Source organism: Sinohyriopsis cumingii, unplaced genomic scaffold (assembly GCF_028554795.1).
Source record: "Sinohyriopsis cumingii isolate HCF-2022 unplaced genomic scaffold, ASM2855479v2 utg000069l, whole genome shotgun sequence".
Lineage (NCBI taxonomy): Eukaryota > Metazoa > Mollusca > Bivalvia > Unionida > Unionidae > Sinohyriopsis > Sinohyriopsis cumingii.
The window spans coordinates 3606489-3620539 of NW_028315867.1; the positions used below are offsets into that span (position 1 = coordinate 3606489).

A 14051-nucleotide genomic window follows, 5' to 3' on the forward strand; every position below is an offset into this window, starting at 1 on the left:
TAATTGGCTTACTGATAGGAACTAATATTTTATTTCATAAACAATAAGAACTTTCTACAAAGTTATTTTCTATTAGGTAATTTTTTTTTTAGAAACTGTTAATTGTGACTTGAGGTCAACTGGAAAGATTATTCAGTTGTGCTTTAAGATCTAGCAAAATAAGTTTTGTATTATTGTTGTGTCCAGAAGTTCTTTTGGGCTGGAATTTATTTCTTCAAATCATTTAATTCAGTGATTATTTTCTCTGGAAATGCAGAGTGCTCATAAAAATAATATTCTTGGACGGAGACATTCACTGGTATTTATAGTGAATTCAAACTTGGAAATTATATTGCTGTATTTCAACAAAAGACTTGGCAAATCAGCATTATACAGATTATCACAGGCACATCAACATTTTCAGTGTTGGACTTAATTTTGGATTTCACTTATATTATTAGGACTTGTGTCTGTAATTCTAGGATTATTTTAAGATTTTATTTGCAATACCATAAATTCCTTTTTTTTTCAGGTTCATTTTGCATTCTAGAGAAATAAATTATTTGTTGAATTTTACAAAGCTTGTTGCTTTTCAGTCTTTTCTGTTGCATATTTTAAGAGCATAGACTCATAACACTTTTCAGAATGATTTCTGAAAACCAGACCTAGATGACCTGGAATCACTCAAAGGTTATTGCTAGCATTTTTCTTTTTACTACATTATGTTCATGAACACACTGACTTGTGACAAGTGAATTTTGACCAGACTTTGTCAGGTGCATTCCAGCTGCTCTTGCAATTGGCTGTTAGTGATATAAGGCCCACTTGAGCCTCTTATACAAATCTAATGATGATAAACAAAAATAAAGAAACCTTTAAGTAAATGTGTCCATAAATGCACAGGTTTTGATGGAATATTTACGGTATCCAATAAACCCAGAATTCTTAGACACACACTCTTGCATTTGTTTGCAGGGTCCTTCCCCTCTTTTATCTATTGCTGGTTTATTTTCTGTGGTCATTCTGTTGTAATAAGTATTCATCCAATAGCTGAAAATGCTGGGTTGGAGATTTAATTGTCAAGCTGACATTGGTAGGAAGCAATACATAGCATACACTTGATGACAGCACTATTCTTGTAAACAGTTAAGATTTTGATTAAATGTTTTCGAAGTGACTTCATTGTAGTTACAGTTGTGTTTTTGATATGCCTTTTTCAGTAAGAGTTACAGAAGCAGTGTTGCAACAGAATAACCAGAACATCACAGAAACACTGATAGTGACTGCAGCAGAACCAGTGACCTTGACCTGTGTGACAGGAACCAGTAGACCTGCTCCCACCATAGACTGGTATTTAGGGTCTCAAAAGAGAGGCAGTGGAGCCAGTCTGACCATTAACTTTACTGACATCGACCACAATGAGATGATCTTCTGCCAGGCATACAACACTGACCCTATTACACCAGTTTCTTCTGCTAAACCAAGACTCGTTGTGCAAGGTAAAGCGAACATGCAAATCTTCCAGGTGTTTTGGGGAGGGTTCTGGCTATTTGATCAATGCATTGGAATAAGCACTAAAAAGCTAAACTGAGTACAGATAAGGATTCATTATGGACTAACATTTTAGAAAAAAAAAGAATCTCACATTTTCTTGGTTACACAAAGATACAGTAAAACTTGGTTAACTTAGCATGGTTGGAATTGTTTTGCTGAGTCCTTGGATGGAGCTTTATTTTATTGCTTGTGACCAAATAAACCAGGGTTATTTAAGGGGAAAATCTTCCCATTAAAAATAAGGAGGGGTGTCAGAATATAGGAGAGATTTAATGAAGAAATAAAAGTAGGGTTTAATAATACTGTGCATAATTTTTTGCACTGTTAATTTCTGGATGCATTGTTTTTAGAAATGAATTTGAAAGCCACAAAAACATATCCTAGAATAAACCCTGTAAAATTGAAGCTCTTTATGAGAGCCATAAAGTATCACGCAGAGCTATAAAAGTCGCATACATAAAACATGAAGCCAGATTTTACCAAGGTAGGCTCCATCTAGGTTGTGCTATACCACAGTAGAATGCAGATTAACCAGCCATACAGATGTAGGTAATCCCTACTTGATTTAAAACTAATTATCCAGATGACAGATTTTGAAGAGTTGTCTCCAATTGGTGCGTTGCTTGAAGACTGAAATTTAAGACCGATCAGTTGCAGCATATGAATTATGATTGGTCAAGTTGATGGGACTATGTTATTACTATTGAAGAGTGTGCAAGTGAGGTGTATTATAAGCTTCATGTAAACAAAACTTCAGAAGTCTGTAAGTAGAAGTATAGACTTTAACTAAACAAAACTTCCTTTTAAGTTTTGGAGCAAGTGATTGGAAAATTCACTCAACCACCAGATTTTCAATCCATGGCACTCTATGTCAATTTTTTCTTAAGGTTGTTCTGGTGAAACATATATTCCCCTGGGATGGCCCTTAATAAGAACCTTCAGTTGGAGATTGTGTTTGAAACTGTTTTGATTCTGTCAGTGGAAAGTTGATTTGGAAAATCACTTCTGGTTTGGGCTGAAACAATAAAATTAGAATTCACAGGTGTAATTGTCAGAAAAAAATGAAGATATAGTTAAAATTACATATGACCCCTCTTTGTGGTCTTACTTGTGGGTAATCAACATACAGTGGCCAGAAATGCTACCAGGGCCCAAAAGTCTACAAATTGTGCCAAAATTATTACAAATTCACACACTTGGAAAGCAGTGATCCATAAGAACTCTCATAAATTAGGTAAATGTTATGCATATAAAAATGTTCCCTACACAGTACACAATATGTATTTGACTGTTAACCTTAAAGTGCTTTCCACAACGTCATTTGTCACATAGGCATCTGTTTGCACCTGGATACTTCAACTTGACATAAATGGATGCTAAACTAAATTTCAACGGGACATTAGGGCCAGGAACAAGCATTCTGTAAAAGTTCTAAACTTTTATCAATCAGGGAAGTTTTACAAATGCATGTTTAAGATACTTACTATGCTGAAACCAAAAATTGCTGAGTCCCAAAATAGTTCATCTTCAGATGATGATTTCATTTGGAAAATAGTGGCAGATAATGACAATGATTTTTAAAATTTTGAAGTATATCAGTTTTTTGGAACTTAGGAAAGTGTTACTGGAAATACCAACGTATGATTTTGAAGCCAAAAATGATCTTGAATATTTCTTTTCTCTGGGGGATATTTGTGCTGCAAAGCTGTATAACACTTTAAAGGTTAAGATAAATTGAATAAATAAGAATCTAGAAAGAAATGAACAAGTAAGCATATTTATTTGTTTAAAATACCTATTTCTGAACAAGCAGATTTTGACATTGATGGATTTAAAATTCTGATATGCATTATGGAACAATAAAAAAATCTGGCATAGTAAAAAAAAGCTGATTCAAGAAAGTGTAACTTTGGCAGAGTTCATGTTAGAAAAAAAATCTTATTTTGAAACAGAGATATCAAAGAGACGATATGTATCAGATGTGGAAAATTGGACTTATTAACCATAAGGAACAGTTTTCCAACTTGTTCCAGCTGGGTCTCGGATTCGGCTAATGTGGGTATATGAGAAAGCTTGCCAGTAGCTTCTGGTGGGTCGGTGGTTCTTTCCGGGGTTTTCCCGGGTTCTTCCTCCACCATTAATACTGGTCGCCATGTATAGCCTATTGTGTGCTGGAAAATGGCGTTAAACTCCACAACAACAACAACAACCTGTTCCAGCTGGCTGAGCTAGATATGCATACGTCACTTAAGATAGCAGACTGTGAAAGGTGGTTCTCAGCATAGAAATATATTTATATACTGATAAAGACCATATGATATTTAGAAACCACAGATTCATGCTTATAGGGGTCATCAGAGAATCCCCATACGATGCCACAAGTAAGTGCAGAGCTCTGGTTGGCAGAAACACTATGGCAGTAAAGGAACAAGACATATTCTCATATGCAGATGTATTATCAAATTAAGAGTGTGCTCAGTACATGTAAAAGTTAAATGATGTTAAACATTATATATTATGCAGATATATTGCCAGATGAAGCACTATGTGCATAAATTAAACAGCATTAAACATCATAAGATGCTGGCTGATCTGTATAAACTCAAATCAAGATGGATAATATTTGTCTTGTTTGTGTTTGGTTATTTTATATATATTTCTTGCATGGTGATCTGTGGTCCTTTTGGCATTTAGTTCCAAACCATCATATATTAGATTTCTTTGGATTATACACTGTAATACTACATCCCAAGTCTTCTTTGCTATCTTTTCAAGTTTCCTGGTATCAATATTTTTTATAAAAAGGACCATTCTATTTAATTGCCATCTCAGTTTTTGCAATTATGTATTATTATCAACAGGTAAATTTACTTAGTTTTGTGGTAAAACAGAAAACTTGTAATTAATAAGAAGTAACTAAAGTTAAAAAGTGGGTCAACTTCATGTATGCAGAAATTATTTTCATATTTCAGAGTGTTGCTAGAAACAACTGAATAAACAATAACAGACATATTTCTGAATGTTGTTTGAACCAACATGTGTGTCATTTAATATAATAATATCTACATATGTCTGTCCATATTTTCCTATTGGTATTAATTTCATTATCAAATGCTGATAATTTCTGATGCAATTTGTACATATAGAGAATGTTTTTGATATCATTAAAACAACATTATTGGCACAAAATGAAATTGTTTGAAAAGGAGTTCAACTTTTTAAAACAAAATCACTGATATCACTGATGTTATGAGTTCTGGCTTTAAAATGTCCCATTCAAAACACATTTATTCAAAGTAGCCATGGTATTAATTTAGGATGCAAACAAATTCATTTCATATTTGTTATATACAACCTTGAATATGTTGGAGGAACATACACAACTACAAAATAAATATCATCACGAGTTTTAGAACCAGTTTTTTCAACTTTAAACAAAATATGTAATCTGAATCTGATTGAGTGATGGTTAGAAAAGGAGAGATATAATACGACAACATTGCAATTAGTCATCAAATATGTGGTAAGTCAATGGACTTCCAGCCAGCCAGACCAGGAAACCCCAATGGGACCATGCCCAATGACATCATGGTGATAAGTACACTGCAATATTTGGGGACACCTTTTGAGGATTTTGATTGTAATAGAGCTGTAACAGAATTAAGCAGTTTGAAAGAGAGAAGGATATTTAAGTGTTAGATAAATATTGAGCAATGGATGTTCCTCCCACCCACCAACCCTGATTTATTGTTATCTTTCTTTGTGATGGAGAACCCCTATTAGATAAAATCCTGGCAGGGGAGATAACCTGACTAGGTTATTTGATTTTGTTGGTCTCGAATTATCCCATAGTATTGGTGTTACTTGGACCTTATTGCATCCTGTCAGCATAGCCGAAGAAAGCTTACAAATTGATGAAGTCATGAGTTTTATATGGAAATATAGAATTCAAGCAGAATACATCCAGAAATTTAGAGATGTTAATAATTACTGTAGTAATCAGATAAGCATGTGACAAATTCAGATACGTAACTAAAATAAGACAAAGAGTATTGGTGGATAGAATTGCTGAAACTGATTAGAACTGTTAAGAATGAAGATAATTACCAGAACAGATTTGGAATTTTGCAAATGCTGGCATGTATTTACTATGTAAGGAAGAAGTGAATATTTTGACTTAACTACTGTGTATTGACTCATAACAACAATGTTAAACTCATGGGGCTGTTCTAAGGTATGTAGTAATGATAAGGATGAGCATATATGAGCCTCTTTTTTAAAGTGCATGATATTGTTTTCTCAGCTTGAATACTGCTCCACTAGCATAAGTGGTTAGAGCAGCCAAGGCAGATGCAGGAGATCACAGGTCCGAACCCAAGTCAACTCATAACAAAGACTTATTAAAATGGTACATGCAGCTGCCTTTCTTGGTGCTCAACATTAAGAGGTTAGGGTTACAGCTGGTCTACTTGATGTCAGGATAATGTGACTTGGTGGGACATATTGCTATACATCTGCAGCATGATGCCTGAGTGCTAGATATCACTATAAATTGCCAAACTGTAGACCCCATAGTGATATGACTGCACAATTGCTAAAGATACATAAAAAATCCAAATCACACACGCACACACACACACACACACACACATCTTGAATAAGAAATGACATCAATTGAGGACAATGCATGGTTTGCATTTAACTAAACAAAAGTGAATTAAACTACATAAAAGATGAATTAAATAGATTTAATTGTCTGTTCTAGTGATTACATCAGTTTCAGTCTGTTCCTGTCCCATCCAGTGCATCTTTCCACCAAAACAGTATGGTTGAAAAAAAATCTTGTAAATTTAGAGATCGAACATTTATCAATTTGGCAGATTATTATTATGCTTCAGCCTGAGACAGTGAAAATATTTCATTTCTTGGTTTATTGATTCTTGAATTAATGATTCTAGTAATTCAATTCAAATCTATCAAAAAATAATATTCATATTTTGTTTATTCAAATTGTTTATCAGACTGTGGAAAATGTCATTAACTAGATGACTCCTATGAAACTTTTATATGTCCTATAGATACACCCAACACCTCCCCTCATAAAGAAAAAGATTTGTGCCTTAAAACTTTCTTTAGCATTTTTATGAAACATGTATAATTAATATTAATAAATGATAAATGTATCCGTAATAATGCAGTATGGTAGTTCTATACACATGAAAGTGCATATGCATACTTATATGCATGTAAAAGTGCATCTGCAATCAAATTTTCTTTTCCCTTGTTGTGCCTAACATCATTAGTGTATGACTTTAACATCTTAACAGCCTTTGATTCTTGTTTTTCATTTTACTAATGAAAGAAAGCGGATTATGATCATTGAACACAACAATTGGAGAAGAAGCTGCTCCAACATACACTTCAAAGTATTGTAAGGCCAACATTAAGGTCAACCACTGCTTCTCAATTATGGAATAATTTCTTGGATGCCTATTCTGATTTTCTTGAAAAATAGCATACTGAATGATCTAACCTATTCAAGTAGGCTACATGGACACATTCTTGAATAAAATGTTGTTGTTGTTGTTGTTGTTGTTGTAGGGTTTAACGCCATTTTTCAACACAAGATAGGCTATACATGGTGACCAGTAGAACTGGTGGAGGAAGAACCCTGGAAAACCCCTGGAAGAACCACTGACCCAAGAGAAGCTACTGGCAAGCCTTTTCATGTCCCAATGTTGGCCAAGCCTGAGACTCAAACCAATGCAGACAGCGGTGAGATGGCAGTGATCCAGAACAGTGAGCACCTTAGACTACTCAGCCACTTGGGGCCCCGAATAAAACTATTGTTGGAAAGACACTGTACGATAGGTATAAATGACTGGTATAAATCGTTCTTGATTGTCAAATTCTGACTGTTTCTAAGCCTGAGTGTTTTTATGAACTGCAGCTGCAAATAATTATTAAATATACTGTCAGAATTACTAATAATAATTGATTTTCTTCCAAGCTTTCAAAAGGAAGATGTTCCTATTCTATACATGTGCATTTTGGAATAGCGAACTTTTTAAATGCATGTTTTCCAGCTTGATAATGACAGTACACGATATTTTGTTACACCTTACTGAAACCTGGTCAAACTTAAGGAAAAACAATCTACTGCCTTACTGAGGCGATCTTGATAGAGTTGGCAGTTCTGCATTTGTGGGGTCACACTGAAACTTTCTCCAGCAAATTTAACTGGAAATGTCCCTGTGTGGTTGACCCAAACACAGCTCACTCAGTTTAACATAGGTAAATGTAATAGGACCTCAGTAATATTTAAAATTTCCAAGTCAGATGTAACACAAATGCAAATGACTGGTTTAACCATCTCATTATAAGGTTAAGTAACAACTGCATCTTTCCACTTCCAGATGGTCCTATAATTATCATTCTGATGGAATTCGGTAACGCAGGATGGTGCTTGACAGGTTCTCATTTTTTTGTCGCTGAGAAATCAATTATATCCATGCTGTATAAAATATCCATGGATTTATATTGTGTAAAGTGCAGGACGCGTACCCCGACGGCTACTCTAACAACTATTACCACAAAAAATAACAGATCATCGGTTACGGGTAAGTGTACGCGGTGTGGTACAAAGAAGTTTAAATTTATTCCCGGTGATAATTCAGGGGCAAAGTCAGCGTTAAAAAAAAGCAACGAGGAGGTGATATTGCAGCAAAATTACCAAAATTACCAGGAACTCTGTGGGCTAAATACGCAGGAGAAAAACATCTACCAGGATATAATTATTGCGGTCCTGGTACTCGACTCGATATCAGGCTTGATAATCAAGATCAACCAAAACCAGGTGAGGAACCAATAAATGCTGTTGATAAAGCATGTCATGCTCATGATGTTGCATATAAAAGCAATGATCTACAACATAGGCATATTGCAGATGTGAAATTAATTCATGCGCTAAATTCCATAAAAAATAAAAATATCAAAGAAAAATTAGCTAATTGGTTAGTAAGATCCATGATGAAAGGTAAATTAGCACTAGGGGCTGGTAATATATAAAATGGAATCGATTTATTATTCACCAGTTGGATACTGGAAAGGTAAAGCAGCAGTTAGTAAACTTGCTGATGCAGCAGCGGTTAAACATTCTACTGCTAAAGAGTGGTTATCCAAACAGGCAATATGGCAAATTTATCTACCACCACCTAAGCAAATTCGATTTGCACATTTCAATGTCAGTGTTCCTAATGAAGTTCATCAAGCTGATATATTATTTCTACCACATGATACCATTAAAATTGGTTGACGTCAAATAACATACAAATACGTGTTAACTATCATTGACATTGCAAGTAGATACAAAGATGCAGAACCGCTATCAACGAAAACAGCATCTGAGGTAGCCGATGCTTTTAAACGAATTTATCAATGAGGTGGTTTACGATGGCCACAGCTGCTACAGGTTGATCCTGGCAAGGAATTTCTTGGTCCAGTATCATTGCTGATGAAACAACATAATACCAAAATACGACGAGGACACACTGCGATTCATCGTGATCAGGCAATTGTTGAACGATTTAATCGAACACTCGCTGAGCAGTTATTTGGATATCAATATGCGAAGGAATTTATTCAGGATACGAGATCTTGTGAATGGGTTGCAAGATTACCAAGTGTGATAGCCGCATTAAGTAATGAGATCACTCGAACGACCAACATGAAACCTATTAACGCAGTCACAAAAAAAAGTATAACCACGCAACGACGTGATTTTTCAGTGCAACCAGTATTAGGTAATATCACTGTCAGGTATTTATACGAGCCCGGTGAACTTGAAGGTGGTAAAAAAAGAGCGACTGATCATATTTGGAGTCTTACCACACATAAGATATCTAACATAACAAGATCCTCAGGTAGACCCGCAATCTACAGATTAGATTCAACTGCTCCTCAACGTGTATTTGTACGTGAACAATTACAAGTAATTCCCGAGGACACGCAATTACCACCGCGATCACTTAACTAGCTCCTTTACGTCGATTACACTCAAGACAGGTCAACATGATATTTTCGTGGGTATGACCGCGACTGTTATCTTTTCTATCTAAGGTAAATTGTGTTGGATCATTTTTCAGATACCGCAATAACATCACACAATTACAATTTGCACAATTATTATTCTGTTGTTGTTTCAGTGCAATGACAACGTCAGTGTCTAGATCAAATTCTCTATTATTTTTTTTATCGCACTGTTTATAACCAGCTAATTTTTTTCTTATTATGTCACCGTCAACATCATCACTAGTCACTGACTCGTCCAAGATAATTCGTCTCAATTGAGATATTTTTCTGACTCTAGACACTGCAAGATAAACTAAGTTTGACCACTCCATACGATCGTCTATAATCCAAACAACTATATCGGTAATAGTTAATCCCTGAGATGAATGTATTGTCATTGCATATCCTAGTGTCCATGGAGATTTGTTCAATGATAATGCATCTTCAACAACATCAACATCAACTGTGATATTATCATTTAATACTAAATTCTGTTTCTCGGTCTGTCCTGGTATATCAACGTTATTATTTTGCCGTCGCGTATCTGCTGGTCGATAACACAACGGCACTGGCAACGTTGGAAACTTTTCTCGTTGTAACTGAAATAACTCTCGTTGAAGTGTATCACGAACTATCTTTCTACTTGCAACTATCAGATCATTTGGTTGCCACGTTTGTAGAAAGTTGTTCATGGGTGTTTCTGGAATTATTCCACGCATTACTTCATACTGAATTTTATTTGGTTGTAGTCTGATTAATTTTTTAAACTCCTTCAACGTTGCATCAGGTGCTCTATGATCATCAGTTATTTCTTCATAGTAATCAGCAAAATTTTTCAGCCAATCATGTGGAGATAGTCCAACAAACGGTGGTGGTTGACCATGATCACCTCACATTATCACAGCAGTATTTCTGGTTAACAACCAATCTAGAAATGTTTTTAATGTTTCTAATGGCACCGTGCATATTTCATCCCATATTATAATCCTTGGAATATATTTCTCGCCCATCCTTAAAGATGTCCATGCATCACCCTTCCATCGGAAGAAGCTATGATAAGTGCACGATTGTACTCCTCATTGTTTCATCTCTCGCGCGAGTCTGTGTGTAGGTGTCAGCATGATCATATCCGAGTTCTGAAATAGTTCGATTACTCGAGTAGTTTTACCAGAACCACTAGGTCCATTTAGATAAATCATTTTGTGTCTAGATATTGCATCGTATACCAATGGTGCAGAAGATATCTGATTATTTCTGCCTGATTTTATCAGGTAAATATCTTTAACCGCAACATCAGCAGATTCGGAATAATCGAGTATATATTCCTTTTTTATTCTCCACGAACCCCACGATGCACAAGTGCCTATTGTTAATTTTTCTAACAGTATTGAATATTTTTTACTTATATAAAACGAATCAGTTGCAGTTCTGACAGCGAGTGTAGAAACTTTATTTATCATCGATAATAGGTTTATCGAAACGTACGCAAGCATCGATGATCTTAAATGAGTATACTGCGGTGACTCACCATCCATGTAACTTACAATTGTACCTAATTTAGTTCCATTTGACAAGAAAGCTATTTCTCGACTTATAAACGTATTTCTGTTCGTTGTGTCAGCGATTATAAAATCTAACTCGGCATCGTCCATGATCAATCTTGTACAATGTCGTCTGTGATCATATGTTCCTCCTTGGGTAAACTTGCCAATTATTTTTCTACCAAGATCTTTTGAATCGGTTTCATCCGAATGTGGTAACCAAACTTCGGTTTGTTTCCAGTATGATATAATTGCTTCACTTACAATCAACCATGTTAACATCGCACAATCGAGTATATACCATAACAGTACTATTGGTACCCACATTTTTTCTGAAAAATGTTTTGCAAACCAGGTATAACAAATCGCATGGAGCTCTTTAGACATTTCAAATGACTCGATACAAGCAAATCCAGTTAGGTCAAAATCCGGTAATGGTCCATTTATAGATACTCGTGTCATCTCGTGCGTCGGATGACCGAATCGCTCAAAGTACACAGAACAATCTCTGTATCCAAGAAAACTTCCCGGATAACCTGCAACCATATCAACTGAAATAACATCTTTATGATCGTATTCAGTATTCCATAGTCCGCCGTGTCCGCATTCGACACAACTAGATATTATGTCATTGAGAAAATCAGACCAAGTTGGCTTCCACGAATTTTTCTTTCTAGCAAAATGAGCCGCAACTGATGGAACAGTAAAACAATTGCTCAATAGTTCATCAGTGTCATCAGTATATTGCAGTGCAAGATTTTTAATTTTCTCGTGAAGAAGATTTGTTCAATAAATAACACCATTTGGTCTTACAAACTGATCAAATTTATTCTTTTCCTCTATGCATGATTAGTCGCTAAAACTCTGAAATAACCATACTGACACAGGATCGATTTTACTTATTTCATTAATAAAATCAAACATATCTCCGGGATAACATTTAACGGTTCAATCTCTTGGAAATACTGTTACTGCATTAGTCCATGCGTGTGCGTTACGATCAATAATTTCGATCGAATCTCCTTTTGATTTATATTTCGATTCATACAAAATCTCTCCTATTATCGTCGCTACGGTTATTGGAAATTTTAATCTTTTTCCTAACTCAGCGACATCTTTGATAGACGCCCCAGTATCTTTAACTATTTCTCCCCACGTGTTTATTATTTTACGTCTTTTATCCGTTAGACTGTTTCCATGGGCCGCGTTTGTAAAATGTTCTATTACTCATTCAGCCACACAATTTATTTTTCAAAATTTCATCGGCGCCAGTTTATCAACGTTAGGTTTTTCATTTATCACATAGATTCCATAAATAACCGTGGTCACAGGATATGCTCGTTCATAATACGGTTTGTCAATACTGGTCACGAGACCTGGTTTGGAATCTCTACTTAGTATGACAGTTTTTTTATCACTGTGGACAGGATCATATTTGTCACGGATAATCCAATCATCTGTTTCTGTCAACACGACAAACTTTATTGTGAAAAGATATTTGTGATTATCAAGATAGTTAATGATAATTGCTGCTCGTTTGTCATTCATTGTAGCGTCGATATTTTTGTCGCGTATAATCTTGAACATTGATCAGACATGAGATGCACCATCTGCGTGAAATTCTTTCTTGGCGTCGTGAATTTTATTAATCAAACCTTTGTTTTTCTTATCAACTGGATGTTTTATTGGTAAATCAGGAGATATTCTGTCAAGATTAAATTTATCCACGCTTCAAGGCTTGATTCGGGATAATCCATCAAATTCGTTCATATTATATTTCAAACAAGTATTTAAATTAAAATATTATATTTCAAACAAGTATTTAAATTAAAATATTAGGTATACAATGTCTCGATGCAAATGGCTCATGGTGGGTTCATTCACTCGTTGCAATAAATCCTGTAAAAGGGAATTTTGCAGACAACACATGCAAAACGTTCACCATGGAAGCTTAGGACCAATGCCATGTCTACGATGTGGTGTTGGAGTACGAAGTAAAACAGAGTTGTGTGCATGTTGTGGTGGTAAATGATACAGAGAGCTTAAAAGATATTATGATAAAAAAATGTCAGTGACAGAGCTATAACATTCGTGGAGGATTATCTGACTAAGTTTTCAGACAAATTATGATTTAAACAAATGATATTATTATATAATGGAGCAAAATAAATTTGTCCCGCATCCTATAATAACAGACTACGAATCAAATATTGATGGTATGATTAGAAATTGCAGGTTGAAGAGACCAGTTGGTGTTATTAGTAATACTGGATATCTAAAGTTTACTATTAGGAAGAAAACTTATCTTTGTCATCGTTTCACATACGAGTGTTTCTTTGGGCTGATCAAAGATGGTCTTGTGATTGATCACATCAACGGGGTGAAAATTGACAATAATTTATCTAATCTTCAAGCTGTTACACAGAGCGAGAACTCTGCATGGGGAAATACTGGTAAATTTTACAGAACAATTGTAAGGAGGGCTGTAAAATCCACAAACATAGAAACTGACGAAGAGAAAACGTTTCAATCAATGTATTCAGCTGCAAAATACTTTGATATTAACTCGCGTGTGGTAAAATACGTCACGGAAAATATAACCAAATCCACTTTTTCCAGTAAATATAAGAAAATCATATTCCAATATTGTTAGTGAGATAAACTATCATCACTATGAAGTAATTACGTAGAAATATATTTATTAACCATTTTTTTAATTATTTATTCTTTTAGGCAGCATTTCCCCCTTATGCTACTGATTTTTCGATCATGCGAAAGGGAGATTACTTCAGTAATATATAGTTTTTCTTTGTAGATTTTTTATTTTTATGGTCATAATTGGTTAAGTAATCATCTACTTCGTAATTAATACCAAAGAAAGATATTTATGGTTTCTAACTTACAAAA

The 14051-nt window shown here is 34.9% G+C and overlaps 1 protein-coding gene across 1 annotated transcript in view; it reads left to right on the forward strand.

Annotated features, from left to right (window-relative positions):
• The window catches only part of LOC149774894 (uncharacterized), a 194136-nt gene that overhangs the window by 53534 nt on the left and 126551 nt on the right, over nt 1-14051 (forward strand). Inside the window, exon 3 of the mRNA XM_089944630.1 lies at nt 1200-1478. Coding sequence (XP_089800756.1) covers nt 1200-1478 — 279 coding nt within the window. The remainder of the gene's footprint in view (nt 1-1199; nt 1479-14051) is intronic.